Below are 22,111 nucleotides of genomic sequence, written 5' to 3'. Positions count from 1 at the left end.
ACATAATCTGAACTTGTTCCCAACATGAATACCAGACCATTCTGCTGCTTACAGTAGGCTTTGTAAATCACACAGCCTGCAACACACAAGGAACACAAGGCACGTCGTCAGAGGAACTGTCACTCATCATCTATCATGGCAATGATGGATTTCTGGACACACATTTATAAGACCTTGTTTCTAGCCAGGAATCCATCTCTGCAGCTTGTCGGTTTATAAATGTTCACCCTGTATACATGGCTGTGAAGGGGATGTTAATCATGACCTTTAAAACTCAGTGACATGGACCTGATATGTTTGATGCACTTCCTGCTGGTAGGGTGGTGTAACATTCTGTAGTAGGTTCCTGTTCCAGTAATAACCATATCTGCTGCTATATTTGCAACAAACAAATAAAATGATATGATTGTTAGGACATTGCACTTATATGCAAGGCTCATTTGAAATTACGATGTGTTAATCATGATTTGTGTGTCACATGGTTTATCTAAATCCTTATTGATGAGCAGAGGTATGGTCTTTGAAACAAGGCTACAACTGAAGAAGCAAAAGAAAAGGGGATGTATAGTTACAGAGCAAGAGGATTTATTGGTTTGTGGCTGCTCAAATATTAGGATGTTCAAGTAATGTAAGTGTTGTGACTCGCCGATCTTTCAAAGTGCCGCCACGCAGTTACGCGCGTCCTCCACATGCGGCCCTGTCTGCCAGCCATGCAGCAGCCGCGCCACCTAAGCGGCCAGCCAGCCAGCAGCGACTAGGTTTGGACTCAGTGCTGATTTGACTGTTACAATGTACACACGTCTTACTTTGTTTACTTGATCTGTGACTTACATGTTTTGTGTCGTCCTAGAAATATATTTGTTCAACTTGATGTTATAACAGTACCCATGGCATAAAATGATCCAAAACAGCTAAGGGATCTTTCTCCTTCAATAATAAGTAGGGAACAAGATGTCAGTCTAATGGATAGCAAACCTTGTAATCCAGCACAATAAGAAAACAGATAAAGCCACTGAGGAAATGTGTAGCATGCACCTTCCCAGTTCTTTTTCTCCTGTGGCAGCACTATTTATGTTATCATGGTGTAATTTTTTGTTTACTTAATTACCTTGAACAATATTTTGTTGTCTTCTACAGAACCAATTGCAGAAGATTATCGTACTTGTGTCTGCCCTTTCATTGATGTCATTGCGTATGAAACATTTGAGTACAGAGCTCAAGATGAAGGAGCTCGTGGTGCTTTTGACTGGGAGTTTTTCTACAAGAGGCTACCACTTCTACCTGAAGATCTAAAACATCCAACAGAACCTTTTAGGTAAGAACAGTCTAGTGGATAATTTCAGTAATAACTGCTGAAAACAGAACCATTGCAGAACTCATACTTAACAACTACAAGTATAAAATATAATCACCAGATTGCAAAGTTTAATAGGTATCAAAGTTTCTTTCTTGAGGCGGTAAAAGGAAGGAAAATTCCATTTCAGATAGAGGTGAAGAGTGAGCTTAGGAGCTAAGGTTAAAAAAAAAAAGAAGGAAGAAGAATAATAATTCAGGACTCTAGGTGAAGTGGCACATGAAACTGAATCATTCATAGAAGTGAACGGCAGTTTAGGTTCAGGTCATACAAAAAGAGCACTCACTTTTCCCAAAATGTTTCTTTCCTTTATTTTTTATCACTTTTTCTTTTAGTGTGGCCTGAAGAAGAAATCTTTGCTTTAGAAAGCTTGAGATGCTGCACTTATTGTGTCTGTTCACCAGCCACTGAATTTATTTGTATGGTTTTATTTTTATACCTTTACACAAGAGATAGTTTTAATTTTGGCTTACCTGTCCTTTTCATATCCTGAATGTTAAGTTCTCACAATTGCATTATACTTGCTTTATGTGTGTTAACCTGCTCATTTATAGGAGCCCAGTAATGGCTGGAGGATTGTTTGCTATCAGCTCTAAATTCTTTTGGGAACTGGGTGGCTATGATGAGGGACTTGAAATCTGGGGAGGTGAACAGTATGAGCTCTCTTTCAAGGTACAACACATGTTAATTGAATTCTGAAGTTTGATCTTATTGTTTCCCTCTTTCTACCAATAATGATGCTCTATCTGTTGCAGATTTGGCAGTGTGGTGGACAAATGGTAGATGCACCATGTTCTCGTGTGGGCCACATTTACAGAAAGTTTGCTCCATTTCCTAATCCAGGGAAAGGCGATTTTGTTGGAAGGGTTTGTCCTAATTATTTCCATGTATGATAAATTTGAAGGTTAATAAGTGTGAGAATAAGTAGGTTATGGATTATTTTAACAAGGCTACCAGAAAAATTCCGTATGTGATGTCCACAAAATATAGACTAAAGTATTCAATATGTGTTTTACGTGGAATGTTTCCCTCTATTATAACCATGTGTTTATATATATATGTATATATCCCAGGCTGTAGATGAATATAAAGCAAAAGAAACAATATGGAAAACCAGATTCAAGCAAGGCATTATTTTAGCTCATTTTACATTATTTGTGGAGCCTTTGTTCTTGGAATGGTACAGAGAACAATCTTGTTCCAACATAACTTGTTGACACAGATATTCTTTAGATTCATTGAAGACTGATTTGTCATTGTATGTGTGGTAAAGTTTTTATTTATGTTAGCTCTACTTGCTTAGCTCTCGTTTGCTATTTTATTGCTGTAGTTTGATCATTTTTATTTTGAGAAAGAACCAATTAAAAATAAGACTACAGTTATGGAACATCCTGGTTGACTATTAATAATTTAAGGAACAAGGTTAACAGTCGGCTGAGTAGTAGAGGTGCTGAGTCATTGAAAGACAAGAACTTTGTTTGCCAGCTTTTGGACAAACCTTTCTTCAGGACTGGACACACACACACACACACACACACACACACACACACACATTGGTCTAAATACTGTAGTACTTTTGCAAGCTCATTATGGAGACGTTGAAACTCTACCTGACCGAGCGAGGTGGCGCAGTGGTTAGCACACTGGACTCTCATTCGGGAGGACGATGGTTCAATCATGCGTCCGACCATCCTGATTTAGGTTTTCCGTGATTTCCTAAATCGCTCCAGGCAAATGCTGGGATGGTTCCTTTGAAAGGGCACGGCCGACCTCCTTCCCCGTCCATCCCTTAACCGATGAGACCGATGACCTCGCAGTTTGGTCTCTTCCCCCCCAAAAAAACAACAAATAAACTCTACCTGAGGAAAGCAGTGTAGACCTCCTGGACAGTTTCAGCGTTAAGGGGATTTGTCTTTAGAATGGGAATTACCTTGCACATCAGTCCATTACAGCCCGCATCTCGTGGTCGTGCGGTAGCGTTCTCGCTTCCCACGCCCGGGTTCCCGGGTTCGATTCCCGGCAGGGTCAGGGATTTTCTCTGCCTCGTGATGGCTGGGTGTTGTGTGCTGTCCTTAGGTTAGTTAGGTTAAGTAGCTCTAAGTTCTAGGGGACTTATGACCACAGCAGTTGAGTCCCATAGTGCTCAGAGCCATTTGAACCATTTTGAAGTCCATTACATCTGCACATGCACAGGGGCACTTTCAACTGAAATGGCAAACAGTCACGAAAACAGCTGAAAAAACGGATGTAATATTGGCAGTGTCCTTGAAATGTTTAAGAAACTGTCCTTGTAATTCCTCCAATGCCACAATGAATTCTTCAAACCGAACATTTTGTTTAACACCAGTAAGCTAAGGAAACTGGACTATTTCTCAGACTGTGGCCCTTATACAACTCAAATTTCTTTTTAAATGCATCCATGTCATATCAGAAAAAAGTTGTTTCTCACCTGGCAGTGTCTTACTGCAGGCGGTGTGCTGTCAAGTCTTGTTAAAATGTGAGGTCTGTAATCAGTTATAGATGTTCTAATTTTCGTTCCTGCATTCCTTTTACCTTCATAAATTCAACAATAGCAAGTTTTAAATAAAAAAAATCATTCCAGACGTGCCACTTGACTTACCTAACATGGAAATTTTACTGTATGTACCACTAATTTTTTTATGTGGTCTGTGCCTACAAATTTAGCACAATGTGCTTCTTGATATGAAGAACAATGAATCTTATTTGTTGATTGTTGTTATGATGCGAACTTTCATTGTCAAATAAATCTTTAACATGTTTCTGCATGATATTGTAATGTTGTTGAAAAGCTGAGACAGGCCGGGCCTGCACACCCTGCATGTATGAAGTTTGGCATGCTGTGGCCAGCCCTGCTTTTGAGTGAAACAGTCATATCTGCACTTTGCCTGTTATTGAAATTGGGAGATGGGGAGACACAAGTTATGGTGGGCATGTGACTAGAAACAGGAAGGACGGGTTAGCTGACCATCTTGCAGAAAGTATAAGGGAGAGGGGAAGGGAAGGGGAGGGGGGGGGGGGCCACATGCACACAAGACAAAATCCCACTGATTACTGGAGTCAGAGGGCGCATTTTTTAGTTTAGAGTCACATAATAATCAGACAGTGTTGAAAGAAATCAGAATAGAACAGGACCATAATATATGTATCAGTTTCCATAAAAGTACTTAATTTGTTTCATCAGAACATTAGGGAGTTGAAAAACAAGATAGATGAGCTTTTTGTATGCCTAGAAGATGTGAAAAATCATGAAGCAATGGATATTGTATGCCCCTCTGAACATCATGTAACCGCAGGAGAAGTTAAATATTAGGTATTATATACTGGCATCATTTTTATGTGTTTACATGGAAAAAGGAGAGTTGCAGCGTGTGTAAAAGTTGGACGCAAAGTTTTTATGTTGATCAGAACTTAGAGGCTTATGGTTGTGAGTTGCTACTGCAGAATACTTCTCTCATAATTTCAGTCTACAGACCCCTCTATGAAATTATTAGACAGAAGTCTAGTTGCATTACTGAGCTATAGGTCAGCCAAGAAGCAGCTACTAGTAATTTGTGAAGATTTCAGGGTTGATTTCATAAAAATACAGGTGGAAAAAGTTAACTGGAATCATCATTTATTTGGGTGTTTCAATCTAATTTTGGGACTTGATCTTCCAACACATGTGCAGCAAGATAGTAGGACACAGATTGCTAATATTTTTATAGACAGTACTCAGGTTGAAACAATTAATGTGTACCCAATTGTTAATGGAGTATTTGATCATGATGCACAATTAATGCAAATAAAAAATGTAGCACCTTACAGCCCTGAGGCAGATTTATACAAAGCATTGAGGCTTATTAATGAGAATGGGATGCATTGTTATAATGGCAGTTGAAATAGGTGAGGCTAATGTCAAGTTCAGTTTTTTCTATGGTAAATTTTTTTAGATATTTGAAAGACAATTAAGCAACGGATAAATAAGGGAATTAAAATCTTATGTAAGAGGAAGAGGGAAATTTATATAAAGGCCAGAATAAGTCAAGATCCAAAATTGTTTCCATACAACAAAAAATACTGTAATATTTTAAGGAAATTCATTGAAATGTGCAGAAGTAAGTGCATGCTGACAGAAATTAATAATACTGATAATAAAATCAAAACTATATGGGGCACTGTCAAATTAGAGACAGGACAGTCAGTCAGTGTACAGGGTACACGAACAGCTAAACTAAATGACAGTGTTGTGACTGACTATTCACAAGTTGCGAATGCTTGTAAAAATTACTTTCCAAATGTAGCACCAGAAATGGAATTAAATGGTTCAGTAGAGGAAGCAACAGAATAAATTAAAAATGACATTCCACAAAAATGTAACCAGCTGGAAGTAGCACCAATATCCTTCACTGAATTTAATAAGATTATAAAAACTCTAAAACAAAATCTCACGTGGTGTTGATGGTATTTCAAACAGAATTCTGAAAAGATGTTCTAGCTCAATCAGTAATGTACTGAGAGATGTATGTAATGCATCTCTGGCACAGGGAATTTTTCCAGACAGGTTAAAATATCCAGTTGTTAAATCTGTTTGTAAGGTGACAAAGACTTAAATAATTATCACCAAATTTCCCTATTGACATCATTTGCAAAATATTTAAATGTACTGTAGAGTAGTCTCACATTTAAGGTGAAACAGTTGATGCGGCATATCACAGTGTGGACTCGGGAAGGGTTACTCAATTGAGCGTGCTATTTATACATTCACTTATCAGATATTACAAGCCGTTATAAAATATAAACAGTTTGTACTTCTTTTTGTGGTCCCTCCAAGACATTTAATTATATAGATCATGTTACACTCTCAGAAAAACTCAAGTTTTAAGGAATTGATGACTTTACCTGCAACTGGTTTGAATCATATTTAACAAACAGAATGCAGAAATTTGTGCTGATAATTCAAATAGTGTTGGAAGGATATAAAATCATAGTAACCCACACATTATTAAACCTCTGTCACCACAGCCATGGCACACATCTCATTCAAGTAGCGTGCCATTCAGCTGCTCCATGTATTTCCACCAGAGGCTACTGCACCTCAGTCACCTGCAGCAGGAAGCCAGTGGCCTCTTTCTATTGACTTACCATTCTCAAGTTCCCAAATGATTATGTTCTGTCTTTTTATTATGCTGTCACACTGACTCAAATAAAGTTGTTGATTTCTTATAACTGTGTTTCTTATTGTGTTCAGAGTTAGAACACAGGTGGCAGCGAGAAGAACTTTCGTGTGCATGACTTCAGTGACTGTCCTGCAATCTCTTCTCCACCAGCAGCAACTTTGGATAAACTCGTTGCTATTTTCAGAAGGTAGGAGACGAGGTACTGGCAGAAGTAAAGCTGTGAGTACCGGGCGTGAGTCGTGCTTCGATAGCTCGGTGGTCGAGCACTTGCCCGCGAAAGGCAAAGGTCCCGAGTTCGAGTCTCGGTCGGGCACACAGTTTTAATCTGCCAGGAAGTTTCGTTGCTATTTTGTCTGTTCAGGCTCCGCTGTTTCCATTGCATCTGCCACCATATCCACTGTACAACTACTCTACTGAAGACTGGGAAGCTTATGAAAAATGGCTCTGCCAGAACTCTGTTGCATTTAGGGTGCAAAACCAGGACATTTGTGTGGATTTTCTTTTTTTTTTTTTTTTTTTTTTTTTTCATGTGTATCAGTTGTTTTGTCAGTTGGCCCTCTTGCAGGGACCAGCCTCACTTTCCTTGAATGAAATGTAGTTTGTTGTCTTCTTAACATTGCAAGTGCACCCATGTTATTGCCACTCGCATAGAGTTTTACCAGTGCTGCAAGCAAGCACATTAATCGTATCAGCTTTGGGATCTGGAGCTCCAGGGTCTAAGCTGTACATGTTGCTTGAAACTCCAAAAAATCCTATGGTTACTACATGGTTTGCGAAGCAATCATCCCCCTCACACTCGACAACTGATTTCGTCAGCTGGCCCTTCAGTGTGAAGATCCGTCCTTGGATGAAGTGTTTGACACATTTTGAGGTCTCCTGTCTCATAGACCAACAAATTGAGGCCTAGGGGGCATCACCATCATTGTTAGTGAGCCACAACAGTGAGTAGCAGCAGGTTCACTGAGCAAAGAGGATGTTGCTACTGGGCAAACCTAGCCACAGTGGACAAACCCAGCAGCAGCCACAACTGCAGGGATAAATTACAGCACTTCTTTCCTGCTCCTCTTGTTTTGTGCAACATGAGATATCAGCATGCCCCAGGTGGTGGGACATGACAAGTGTCACAAGAACCTAATTTCACCATGCTGTATCCACACCTTCTTCCACAAAGTCTCCCTCTACCTCTTTTATAGCTCCTCTTTCAATTTACTGCTCCACATCATCGTATGCTGCACACGATTCCACCTGCTTGGGACCAGAAGCAGCTCGTCAGTGCCACATTCTTAGCCCATGCACATGCTGCCTCTCTGTCCTAGCCATCAGCCACTAGTTGATCTGAAGTGCTGGCTGCCAAAGTGTAGTCAGCAAGGACAGTGCTACTGTGCAGGTTTTGTGTGTGTGTGTGTGTGTGTGTGTGTGTGTGTGTGTGTGTGTGTGTGTGTGTGTGTTTTGTATAGCTCATGAGAGGGATTTGTCCAAAAGCTATCAACCGAACTTCCCACTCTTGTTATGTGCCTTTCGACTATTCAATGCCTCTACCATTTAGTGAGTTGTTACCTTTACTCCTTAAATGATTAAAAATACGCATTTTTGTCTGGTTTTGTGTGTATCTGCTGAATTTTTATTATTTTAGTGGTACTTCTTATGTTGCTGACTTACTTTATTAAATAATTGGTTGTTGATTACAGAATTATAGGCGTGTTGCTGAAGTATGGATGGATGAATATAAAGAATATTTGTATAAAAGAAGACCTCATTATCGAAAGATTAATCCTGGTGACCTCAGCAAACAAAAGGAACTCAGGGAAAGATTGCACTGTAAGCCATTTAAGTGGTTTATGGAGGAAGTTGCATTTGATCTCCCAAAGAAGTATCCACCTGTTGAACCACCAGATTTTGCTTATGGAGAGGTATGTGGAGATATTTTATCGAGAAAGGTTTTGTTGACTACTCTTACTATTGATACAAGCTTTCCATTTTGATATCTTTCGTTTTATGTACAGGGTGATTATAATTAGAGTTAAACTTTCAAACCGCTGTAGAAATAACACCACTGGTCAGAAGGATGTGAAATTGAAATGAAATATTATCAGAGAAGGGGAAAATGCATGGCAGAAGAAAAATAAATAGTTACAAAATATAGCCATGGATAGCACTGTAAGCATCATAAATTAATAGTGGTAGACTACAAATGACGAATGAATCATACAACAATGCCTAAGGTTTATGCTTGATGTTAAACAAACTGTACTACTCAGTGTACATGGGTGTATAGATGTGAGACTGTTAGTTATGTAAGCCCATCCACTTCGGCAAGGTCATACCATATTGGATGGGAAAATTCAGTTTTTAATTGTTCTGAGGCCAAAAACTGCATAAAAAGCATCAATCAGAATCAAATCAGATTATTAATTCCTGTGTGACAGGAGCAAAACACGTTCAGTGTGCTGTCCACGGTTTTCTGCAACAAGTTGAAATCGAGAAACAGCATATTCCACAACTGATCGAAGTGTTTCCAGGGTCACGTTCAGAATGTGTTGCGCAATGCGTGCCTTCAGTGCAGCTAAGTTTGCAATCCTAACACTGATCACAACTTCTTTTAGATAGTCCCACAGCCAGAAGATCAAGTGATCGGAATGGCCATGCTGTAGGGAAATGGTGACTGATAATTCTAACATATCCGAAATGGGACTTCAGCAGCTGGTTAACTGGATTTTCAATGTGCAGAAGTGCACCATCTTGCATAAAAATGATCCCATCCACACTTCCATGCTGTTGGAGAGCTGGAATGATGTGGTTGCGCAAAAGAACTCATAGTGCTTACCAGTGACAATACAGGTAACGAGACCAGAAGCACCCGTCTCTTCGAAAAAATGTGACCCCGTGCTAAATGATGCCATCAACCCTCACCACACAGTGACATTTTCAGGATCAAGTGGTACTGGTTGATTTGCGTGTGGATTTTCCATAGCCCATATTCGACAATTCTGTGTATTGATGTATCCTGTCAGATGGAAGTGGGCTTTGTCTGTCCACAAAATCTTCCCCAGCCAATCATTGTCCGCTTCCATGTGAGCAAGAAATTCTAATGCAACGCTGGCAGGTCGACAGGAAGCAACTTGTGCACATGGGTAATTTTGAATGGATAGCAAAGAAGGGCATTTTGTAGGATTTTACGCTCGGTGCTCAAGGACAATTGTCAGAGCACTACACGTTTGCACACCACCACTCATCTCCTTGTGCATTGCTGTGGCCACTGCTTCCACTGACATTGAGTCAGTTCGTTTCCTCCCTCTACCAGGTTGCACACCAAAAGAACCTGTCTTTTCGATGTTCCAAATCATTTTCTCCAGACCCACGGCAGTCGTCAGACCAACGCCTTTTTTCAAACCCTTCAGTGCCTGGAACTTCTTCAGAGCTACGTGTCCACAATCATCATTCATGTAATACAGCTTTACAAGTGGAGCACGATCATGCATTGAACCAGTCATGGCGAACATCGCAGATGCGAAAGGAGGAAAAGCCGTGTACCTGGAATGTTTATACCAACTTTGATGGGTTGTGCGCATGATAGGTGTTTTCATTTACATATTCTGACACATACGACACCATCTATTGATCAATTTTCTTCTTCTGCCATACGTTTTCCCCCTTGTCCGATAATATTCCATTGCAATTCGACGTCATTCTGACCAGTGGTGTTATTTCTACAGCATTCTGAAAGTTTAAATTTAACTATTATCTCCCTGTAAATCAGCTGTATCACCCAAGCTTTGGAAAAAGATATCAAATATGAATTCATTCAGGACTTTCACTACCACTCTATCTCCTGTGAGATATCTTAACACAACTGAAATACTGCCAAAATCCTCCCTCTTCCCAGAGAGAGATGTTTTACTTTCCTTCTAAATATGCTAGTTCATTCCCATGGCACTCCTGCTTCCATTGTTGCTCTTTATGGCTCGTCCATCAGTAAACAATCCAGATACAAAGCCTTTCTCTTGTCCCATACATTCACCTCCTCCTATTGCAGTCTTTTCACAGGCTTCTTTTAGCCAGTCAGAAGTAGGTCCGCGTGTTGTGCTGAAACTACTGAACATTTTTTGCTTGCTTTTATGATTAGACACACAAATTAATAAGGTTACCATTCTATGTGCATGAAGACAAATATTTAGTGCATCAAAATTGATTGATTGAGAGAGAGAGAGAGAGAGAGATAGAGAGAGAGAGAGAATAAACTTGAATAGTTTTTATTGTCCATAATAAGAGCTTTTTGATTGGGGTGTTTGCTTTTTCAAAAATTTCAAATTTTTTTTCCCTGAAGTGGTCTTTGTTTGTTTTCTGCTGTTGACTCTTTTTATGTTTTGAACAAATGATTGTTTCTGACAAGAAGCAGCAGCATTTCCTTGCTAGTGAACAGTGTGCCTTTGACTTGAAGTGTTTCTTGTGTAATGTTTGAGATGTTAATGATCAGTTTTGTAGAAGTTTGGTGGTAATTGCTGACAATGACTTAAGATTTAAGCTCACGTTTGTGCTCGACTGTGGATGAATCTCAGACATCATCGTAAGATTCGGCAGTAAATTCTGGAAGCCAATAATTTAGTTCAGTACCTAACTGCATAAATAAATACAGCATTCTCAGATCGATGTGCCATGTATGTTTTCTCTGAAATACAATAACTCTTTATGTTAAACATTTGTTTAGGTGAAACATTACAATAATTTCTTGGCTCTCAATCACAATGTAAATGCTATGTTGACAGGTTGAGGTACAACAACAGAATGAATGCATATTTCAGTTTCTTTTGTTGCTTTAGTTGCTTTCTCTATTGTCATCTATGGCTTTTACTAGAAGACCAATGTGCTTCTCCAACCTTTGGAGATAATTCATGGACCATGCACAAATGCCCCTGCAGGTAGTGCCACTTGTGTAGTTAATGCAATAATCATTACATTTTGAAGAAACGTGTCGTTTCTCCAGATTACTTGCCTCATGACTGATTTTTGATCCCAAGCACATAAGCCTTCATTAGTGTATTGCAGAACCTTACAAGGGCATTCATAGATGTGCGACCCATACTTGGCACAGCTATAGGAGTAGAACCAAAAATAACTATTCTCTCTTTACGGGAAGATTCCTGGTGTGGTCAAAATACTTTGACTGGTTTTGTTTCCAGTTGCTGTACTGTGGACACTATATAATACTGCAGTCAACAGTGAGAGTTAACGATCTATGACTCTGACCATCTGCAGAGTGAGTGGCAGCGTAGGGTAACAAGCCCGGCCTCTCTCTTGTACAGGTACCAGCAGACACCAGTGTTCAGGTTTTCTGTGAAAGCAGAACTGACACACATTCAGAGGGATTGCCAATTCTTTTTGGAGTTTGTTTAAATTATGTATGAACACTGTGATGAACCAAGATAAGTCTCTTCACACATTTCAAAATAAGAAAAGAAAACGTTGAGCAATGCACAGCCTGAAGCAAAGTGGAGTGTGCAAAGAATTTGGTAACAGCCACCACCCAATTGCTTGCTGAGGTTTTCAGCATTGTAAATGAAGTAGTTCAGGTCTGACCTCTACCAGTATCTTATGCAACCCTATTTCAAAACACCCCCATGTAAAACTGCCATGTTAAAGTGCCCACATGACAACAACTTCAAGCAGTAGACAAACATGTATGTTCCTTTGTAATATTATTGGTCCAATGACAGAGTCCTAATTTGCTGTACACAGCATTAGTCTTACAGAGACCATTCATCTGCCCCAATGAGAAGTTAACTTATGAATGCACTGATATGTATTGCATTCAAACTCGCTCTTTATTTTGCAAATATGTTCTTCTGCACTTTCTTTTTCCAAAATGGGCTTCGTCAGATGTCGTGCATTAGCAGTAAATGAACATTTGTTACTTTATCAATATTTATATGCAGACAATTAGACTATTCCACACTGTCTGTGATAATACAGTTCTCTTTGATAACACCATTCATCTGGGTGATGTACATTATGAAAAGTATCTACTAGGTAATTTCACAATTTGAGACAGAATTCATATCTACCAGTCTGTGGTGAAAAGTAATGCCTTTGAATTTTTTGTGTGAAAGCTCATAAAGTTTTTTAAATAAAACAAACCTTATTAACAGTCTACAGCCTTATTCTTTATCTCTACATATTTATTTTTTAACGTAATCACTGTGGTGATGAACACATTTCTCCTAACAAGAGACCAGTTTGTAGGAAATGTCACTGTAGAATGTCTGACTTTGTTGACGGAGTCAGAACCTCACCCCTACTTGCACTGCTTCGTAACTATCCAAGTGAAGTCCTCAAAGGTGTTATTTAAGTTTTGGAAACAGATGAAAATGTGATGGGGCCAAGTCTGGGCTCTATGGAGGATGATTGATGGCTTTGAACCAAAGGTGTGAAATTGTTGCAGGTGTCACAGTGCTCATGTGTAGTCTGGAATTGTCATTCTGAACTCTTCAAATTCGAAACTTGATTACAATATGCTGTTCCTCACACACTGACATAGTTACTTTATACACTGCCATGTTAAACGCTACAATTCGGATCCCTCTAATTAAAAGTCCGGAGGCATTACTTTTCAGCACACCCGCTGTCGATTTTTCAGGTGGCGAAATATGACTTGCAGGAGAACATTTGTGAAGTCTGGACTCTAGGAAACAGACACTAGAAAAATTGAAGCTGTAAGGGTGGGTTTGAATTGTGCATGGATAGCTCAGGTGGTTGTAACTTTGCCTGTGGATGACAAGGGTTTGTATTCAAGACCTGCCCCAAACAGAGTTTCAATCTGTCGGTAATTGCCACAACAATTTACACTGTCCTGTACAGTGAAAGGTTCATTCTTGATTCAACTAAGCAAGTGTCAATCTACATTGTGTCACCAGTGCCAATCTGTGTCTAACAACAGATTTGTCCACTCAGTTACTGAATATGTCCCACAAGTCAACATTGACCACATATACAAAGTTCAGTTCCCATCACAAAATCTCACAAGAGATATCTATTGCACAGTACAGTCAGAAAAATTCAGAAGGTATACACCACTAAATTCTTAGGCCTCCACATAGCAGGGTTAGTTAGGAATATCATGTCCTCCAGGCCATTAAAAGTTTGTCATCAGCTACTTTTGCCTTTAGGACAGTCTCATGTATTGATGACATTAGTGTCACAAAGTTCACTCTGTTATGTGCTATGGAATTATCTTCTGGGGCAGTTCACCCACATCAAAGATAATGTTCTCGTGCTGTGTGGTTGACAATCCCTTGCAAGATGAAACCATTGAAATCTACCATGATCACAATAAAAGTAAAGAGACTGATTTCCATTGTAGTTTTGAAAATGTAACCCAGGTACAGAAAGAGTGACATTATTCCATTATTATATTATTTAATTCATTGCTAAACATCAGAAGTATACATCAGAGTAGTGCAAAGTGGCTCACCATGCATTACTCTGAGCCTACAGGCTTTTCCAGTTTGGCCTGCCGTACTCAATGTGGCCATCTTACAGCCTATGGCTCTGGGGTGCCTCAGCCCTCCACCGTCAGCTGCACTGGTACCAACCACAGTCGATTGCACTGAGTGGGCTGCATCAAGAGCAATGCTAAGTAGATGTACTGCGCTACCGAGGTGGCAAACCGACACTCACATGCTGAACATTACTATGTGGCATATACAGGCCATTGCCATTTCCTATCACTGAGAGTTATTTAATAAAATTTGACATTGCCAGATGGGAGCATGCAACCTATTTGAAATGCTATTTTATTCACAAATGTCTTAATCACATTTGTTAGATATACTTTAAGTGACCACAATGAACTTGTATACACAATATTTTTCTGGTGATCTTCTGAAGAATTAAGAAGTTTTTTCCTGTTTGTCTTCCATTTTGCATATCTCTCCAGCCGTCTGTCGTCAACATTTGCCCACAAAGCAAAACTTCTTTTTTTTCGCTGGTAGTGGGCTTATGTAGAATTTGGTGAGAAAGTTATCTCTTCATGGCTATTACATGCCTCTTTCACCACCTGATCGGGAATACACAAAAGCCTTTTAATATATTGTTTTACAAATCAGCACCAATGTGAACCCTACTATGAATATGAAAGTCTGTTGAGAATAAAAACAAATGTTCTGTTAAAATTAAAGTTTTCTGAGCATGTCTTATTGTGAATAACTATCACTGATGAAATCAAAATTTCAGCCATGGGTACAGTGATCTTCTTCTGAGTCTACTTGGTTTAATCAGTGATAGTTATTTATGAACAATGTGGAACCATACCCAGTAAACTGTCATGTTAATTAACTCGTGCTGCAAAAGCCTATACAATTGTAAATGATGTGTTGTTGAAAATATTTAAACTGTTTCATTGAATTTCAGTGCTCCAATAAGGTCATTCACAGATTCCATGGTGCGATCTGATGAAGTATCCCCATATCTTTGGCTACTATTTGGGCAAGAGAACATGAAATCTGAGCCTGTGAGGCTTATGTTAGATAATGTTACTAATCTTGGTTTTGCCTGTCTTCTTTGTCTTACCTCTGCCATGACTTCACGTCTCCTTTCTTCAGATATCAGTTTTAGGTGATGAAATAGTTGGCCAGAGAAAAGTTGCTAGCTTATGGTGCTTCTGAAAAATTTATCTTTCCTCTAAATGTGAGGCATTTACATAAAAGTTGTGCTTGTGAGGCTCTTCGTTTCTGAGACACCTGACCTGAGTGCTGTTATAATGTTACCTTTCATGGCAACAGAAGGTGCAGTCTAGGTGATTTGTTCAACTCCAGTTTCTACATTTCTAATTCATTGAACACCTCCTTTAAAGACAGCAAAAAATCTCACATTTGAAAAGGCCTGCCATAAATTAAATACTTACATACAAAAATTACAGTAAAGGAAAAGCATAGATACTATAAGAAGAGAATTTAGCGTGCTGATAAATTCCATCAATTAAAGTTACTTCTCCCTTTTCAGTGAGCTTTTCACTAAATACCAAATATTGGCTTTCTACAGAGCGTAACATAGACAATCACATATTCCAGCAAATATTGTTGGACTGTTCCAGTGTTGGATCAAGAGCATTGAGAAGGCCACTTTTATTTGTCTGAATGAAAAATTCTTTCACCATAGGCAAAAGAGCGTGAACTTGTGGACAATTGACGTATATATACTCCGCATAAAAAGCATTTTGTATGATGTATTTAGCATACAGCAGGATCATTTAAATGATGAGTGATGACAAAGTGTTGCGACAATGTTCGCACCTTGTTTGCTCATAAAGGAATGTCTTTCAAAGCAATATTGTGGATACCAAAAGACATAAATGTTGACTCAGGAATTCTCTTTGAATGTTAACATCCATGTTTGGTTCATCTGGGATCTGGATCATAAAGAAAACATGGGATCTGAGGGTCCAGTCAACAACATAAGAGACAGTACATGTTAGATAATGGTTCCTTCTTGCACTGTATGTCCACTTATCTGTAGATGCTGAGAATTCACTCTTGTTATATAAGTAGGAACAGGACAATTTGTGAAAACGGTAATGTGAAAAAAACACAAAACTGGCACTTTTCAGTGAAATAACATGAAATTGGCAATTTTTACAAAATTGACAAAAACATCAAATTTGCCAGAAAAAAAACCATGGAATCAGGCAAAAAAAGTAACACCAAATCTGGCAAGAAAAGTAAAACCAAATCCACAAAAACAACGCCTAATTGGGCAAGGATTAATATTGAATTTTACAAAATATAAAGCTGAATTTGATTAAAAACAACAAAATTGCAAAGAAAAACCAGAATTGGAAAAAAATAACACTGGAAGTGGGGGTGGGGAGGGACAAAAATGGATATTTGAAAACAAAAAGAGCAAAAGTGACAAAGTACCAGCAAATTCAGTAAAAAAATAGCGAAATTGGCAAAGAAATCAGCACAAATCTGGAGCAAAAAGGTAGCACTGAATCTGGGGCGAAAAAAGTAGCATGGAAATTGGCAAAAAAAACAAAAACAGTTTTCGCAAAAAATATTACTGAATTTGGCAAAAAAATTAAAACCCTTCTCCTGACCCTAAATGTAAGCAGTTACATCAGGCATAATTATACCTCATAGCCCTCTACCACTTTCCGCCACATGTCACAACCCGGTTTTGGGATGAGGCTTTTGTGTATACTTTTCTGTAAATAGTTTCATTGTCAACTTATGCCTGAGCAAGACAGAAAAAACCTTCATATCCTGTGTAGGATAAATTGCTACTCACTATATAGTGGATATGTTGAATCGCAGATAGGCATAACAAAAAGATTGTCAAACAAGTAGGCTTTCAGCCAAAAAGGCCTCCTTCTGAATTAAACAAAAGACACACACACACACGCACACACACACACACTCACATTTTTCCATTGTTTGATTTCACCTCCCATAGTTCAGTACAATCTCAGGTCTCATGCATACCCAACCACACATTTATGAATGGCCATTAGTGGAGCAGGTTTAGGAAGACATTTTTAGTCATCAAAAGACCCTTGTTTATTAGACATGCTTAGATGGTGAGAAATGTACGAAGTGTCACTTGATACTTTAGCATGAGCAGAACTTTCATTGTGCAGCGAACAGCAAACAAAATTAATCTTTTTCACATCAGCATCCACTACAGGCTTAAATATCATCCAAACCAAAAATTTAAATTTGTTTCAGGATTTGTGGCTCTATTCCACCATTGATTAATTTTTCTTTTACTTTTTCTGAGGGTACCTCCTTCGTTTGCAAACTGTGTTTAGTTCTGCACTCATTTTGCACAATAAGCAAAGAATGGGAACATTGGTGGTAATTGTACTACACAATCTGCCCCACCAGCCCACTAAGCATTCGTCTGCTCATCATTCATAGACCATAGCTCATAACAGCAGTCATCGCTACCACTACTCCGTAGCACACCAATGCTTGGATGTGGCACTGCTCGGTTCGTGCACTTTGTCTGAGTCTCTCATAACTCAATGTGGCAATGGCTTTTGGATTGGATCTCTGTGCGTGATTCTCGTCCATCTAGTAACAGTGCATTATTTTAAAATAAAATGAAGTGGAATTTACTTGATAAAACTTTTTATTCATTAGTTGTATATTTTAGCAGTTGCAAAGACTTTTGTGCAAATAATGTTATTGTTTGTTTGTTATGTATTATTGTGAATTCAGTGCTAAACCTTCCATGATGTCTTTTTTTCACTTTGCTCTGTTTTTATGCTTTTATTTTCCCTGCAACTGTTTTTGTAAAGTAAATGTCCTTTCCCTTGTTGCATGTTCTATTTAATTTATATTTAGATATTCTTTGACTCATTTCACATCCTAGCTTCTCACAAACATAAAAGGATCTACAGAACATGCATATAAATAAACTTGAACAGCTGCTTCACTATCTGTAACATTTGCCAACCACCAGTATTTTTTCAGCCAGGGAGCAGCACATTTGTTAGTGAGTGAGTAGTATTTTTGTTTGTTGTTTGTTTTTTTTGTGTGTGTGTGTGTGTGTGTGTGTGTGTGTGTGTGTGTTTGGGGGGGGCGGGGGGTGCGCGCGAGCGCATGTGCACGTGTTGGGGCGGTGGGGATCTCATACCATGACCTGCCTCCTCCACACTGAGATTTATGTGAAAATATGCTATGCATGGACATCATTACATATTTGATGGATGTGACTGATGCTTGATCTTTTCATTTGCTTATGCGCATTACTTTATACTTGATATAAATAAAATAGAAAGAAACATTCCACATGGGAAAAATATATTAAAAACAAAGATTCCGTGACTTACCAAATGGGAAAGCGCTGGTAGATAGACACAATAAAAAACACACAAACGCACACACAGAATTTCAAGGTTTCGCAACCAACGGTTGCTTCGTCAGGAAAGAGGGAGGGAGAGGGAAAGACGAAAGGATGTGGGTTTTAAGGGAGAGGGTAAGGAGTCATTCCAATCCCGAGAGCGGAAAGACTTACCTTAGGGGGAAAAGAGGACAGGTATACACTCTCTCGCGTGCGTGCGCGCGCGCGCGCACACACACACACACACACACACACACACACACACACACACACACGTATCCATCCACACATATACAGACACAAGCAGATGGATACGTGTGTGTGTTTGCGAGTGTATACCTGTCCTTTTTTCCCCCTAAGGTAAATAAAATAGAAAGAAACATTCCACATGGGAAAAATATATTAAAAACAAAGATTCCGTGACTTACCAAATGGGAAAGCGCTGGTAGATAGACACAATAAAAAACACACAAACGCACACACAGAATTTCAAGGTTTCGCAACCAACGGTTGCTTCGTCAGGAAAGAGGGAGGGAGAGGGAAAGACGAAAGGATGTGGGTTTTAAGGGAGAGGGTAAGGAGTCATTCCAATCCCGAGAGCGGAAAGACTTACCTTAGGGGGAAAAGAGGACAGGTATACACTCTCTCGCGTGCGTGCGCGCGCGCGCACACACACACACACACACACACACACACACACACACACACACACACACACACGTATCCATCCACACATATACAGACACAAGCAGATGGATACGTGTGTGTGTTTGCGAGTGTATACCTGTCCTTTTTTCCCCCTAAGGTAAGTCTTTCCGCTCCCGGGATTGGAATGACTCCTTACCCTCTCCCTTAAAACCCACATCCTTTCGTCTTTCCCTCTCCTTCCCTCTTTCCTGACGAAGCAACCGTTGGTTGCGAAAGCTTGAAATTCTGTGTGTGTGTTTGTATGTTTTTTATTGTGTCTATCTACCAGTGCTTTCCCGCTTGGTAAGTCACGGAATCTTTGTTTTTACTTAATACTTGGTTATGTTCAGGGTCAGCTGCAATATTTACCTCAAACATTTATCACCTAAATGTCATTCTGCATTTCACAACTTTGTAACAATGTGATTTCAGAGAATATAAATGTGTTGCTTAAGGGTAGACTGAGACACCTGTTGACAATATTTGCCATGTCACGGGTAGTGACAGTACTATGAGATGACCGAGAGACATGTCATGTCCAGTGCTAAACTTAACTTCTGACATTGTCTTTGCATTGAGAAAGATGAGCCATATTCTGTTCCTGCATCCCATGGACAACCAGTTCATTATAGATGGATCACAAGCTTGGATTGTTTTGAGGTTTAGGAAAGAAATCACCTGTACTCTTCCAGAGGAACCATCCCACCAGCATTTGCCAAGAGCAATTAGGGAAAATCACAGAAAACCTAAATCAGGATGGTCAGATGCAAATTTGAAACATCTTACTTCCGAATGCATGTGCACTGCAGTAACCATGGCACAGCCTTGCACATAATTCTGTTCATAAGGCCTAGACCAAATCACATGCATGGCCTGATACTCTGTTGGCATGTATTTTATTTATTAACTGACACTGCAGAACTGTATCTAAGACTATCCTGAAGTCCAGAGACACACTACCAACTAGAGCTCCCCCATCTAGAGTTTTTTGGGTCATGTGAAAAAGGAAGATTAAGGATTAATGTTTACATCAACAAAGAGATCATTAGAGATGGCACACAGCCTTGGATCAGGGAATGAAACTGGCTGTCATTTTCAAAGGACTGACTCTGGCATCAGCCTTAAGTGATTTAGCGAAACCATGAAAAACCAAAATCTGGATGGCCGTGGATTTGCAACTGCCGTCCAATAGAATGTGAGTGTATTCTCTTACTGCTGTGTAGTCTCACTTGGTCATTCGATCTACTTTCACATGGCTGGTGTATGCAAAATGTGTGTTTACTTCTATAGATAAGTTAATGTGGTCTCCAAATAAATTTAAATCCAAGTGAAACAGGTTGGTTGGTTGGTTGATTTGAGTGAGGGGACCAAACAGCGAGGTCATCGGTCCTGTGAAACAGGTTTTCCATTATGAGATTTTTCACTCCGCAGCGGAGTGTGCGCTGATATGAAACTTCCTAGCAGATTAAAACTGTGTGCCGCGCCTAGACTCGAACTCGGGACCTTTGCCTTTCGTGGGCAAGTGCTCTACCAACTGAGCTACCCAAGAACGACTCACATCCTGCCCTCACAGCTTTACTTCTGCATCCTTTCTTTCAGGAGTGCTAGTCCTGCATGGTTTGCAGGAGAGCTTCTGTAACATTTGGAAGGTAGGAGACGAGGTACTGGTGGAAGTAAAGCTGTGAGGATGGGGCGTGAGTCCTGCTTGGGTAGCTCAGTTGGTAGAGCACTTGCCCGTGGAAGGCAAAGGTCCCGAGTTCAAGTCTCAGTCTGGCACATAGTTTTAACCTGCCAGGAAGTGTCAGGTTTTCCATTATTATACAACGGCCTGCCTACAGTGAAGATGACCATTCATCACATACCTGAGCCACTGAGTGGTCAGCGTGTAACAAGCTTGAAAGCATTGCAGGGGTTTTGGTCAATGTTCTTCTCAAGAGCTAATTGACACAGAACACTCAAACACCTAACTGTGCTTTGTGTTAGAAGGAGGACATTGTTCAAAATCTCACTGACATTTTTGCTCATTTGATGTGTGCTTTCATTCAGTCATTTCCTCATCTATATTTTTATTCCTTGCATAATTTGTATTGCACCCAGAACTTTGAAGTATCAGATTGACATCAGTGAGTTTTTTGGTGTGCAGTTCAGAGCACCTTTCCATTCACACTTCCCAAAAAATGACTAGAACATTTGATTGCTTCAAGGATCTCCAATAAAATTACAGCTCTATACAGAGGAGAGCCATTTCTCGAGTATAAAAAATATGCAATGTAACAGGTTCTGGGGCTTTCCTAAATGCAAGAACTTTAGTTGCCTCTTGAATCAAGAGTTACTTGTATCTGTGGTTGCCGTTTTATGTTCATATGACTTAGGAGCCCCCTCCCCCTCACCCCTCCCCTTAACCATGGATGTTGGACCTTGCTGTGGTGGGGTGGCTTGTGTGCCTCAACAATACAGTTATCCGAACTGTAAGTGCAACCACAGTGGAGGGTTATTAATGGAGAGGCCAACTAAGCATGTAATTCCTGAAGAAGGGCTGCCACATTACCAGTAGTTGCAGGGGCAACAGTCTACACCAGTGATTTTGTTTTGAAAAACATTTTGTTTGAAAAAACTGCAGGCCATATGCAGCCTGAATTAAGTGTTCGTGTGACTCACAATTTTCAGCTGTATTCTATAACACACGCCCTGTAACTAACAGTCAAAGCCAAAGAAGTCGTCTAACATGTAGATCTTATTTAGAGAGTAGTTTTCCTGCTCAGGAACAAACAGAAATACTTACAGAGACAGTAATATTTTAAGACATTCTTAATTTTTCTCATTTGTGATTGTGTCTTATATTGCATAATGCATTTAAATTTAAGCACAGGTACTGTTATCATCCATTCATGCAGACAATACAAGAACACTGTATCAGGCAATTGTGGTGTCACAATTTTGTGGTCACTAAGTGTGGTAGCAGTCTAAATCAAAGAGATGTTGACACGACTTAATGAGCACTACTTTCGGACAGGCGGCCAACTTGTCGCGGCTTTAATATAGTTAGTATATTGTGGGC

General features: G+C 39.6%; 1 protein-coding gene across 1 annotated transcript in view; it reads left to right on the top strand.

The window, feature by feature from the left end:
- LOC124621813 (N-acetylgalactosaminyltransferase 6) overlaps window positions 1-22,111 on the top strand; it is a 158,505-nt gene that overhangs the window by 94,761 nt on the left and 41,633 nt on the right. The window contains exons 6-9 of the mRNA XM_047147252.1: window positions 1,138-1,315; window positions 1,909-2,026; window positions 2,110-2,220; window positions 8,220-8,441. Coding sequence (XP_047003208.1) covers window positions 1,138-1,315; window positions 1,909-2,026; window positions 2,110-2,220; window positions 8,220-8,441 — 629 coding nt within the window. The remainder of the gene's footprint in view (window positions 1-1,137; window positions 1,316-1,908; window positions 2,027-2,109; window positions 2,221-8,219; window positions 8,442-22,111) is intronic.

The sequence above is a fragment of the Schistocerca americana genome, chromosome 7, assembly GCF_021461395.2.
Source record: "Schistocerca americana isolate TAMUIC-IGC-003095 chromosome 7, iqSchAmer2.1, whole genome shotgun sequence".
Lineage (NCBI taxonomy): Eukaryota > Metazoa > Arthropoda > Insecta > Orthoptera > Acrididae > Schistocerca > Schistocerca americana.
The sequence above is the reverse complement of the archived record's forward strand: the minus strand, read 5'-3'. Positions and strand labels throughout refer to the sequence as shown.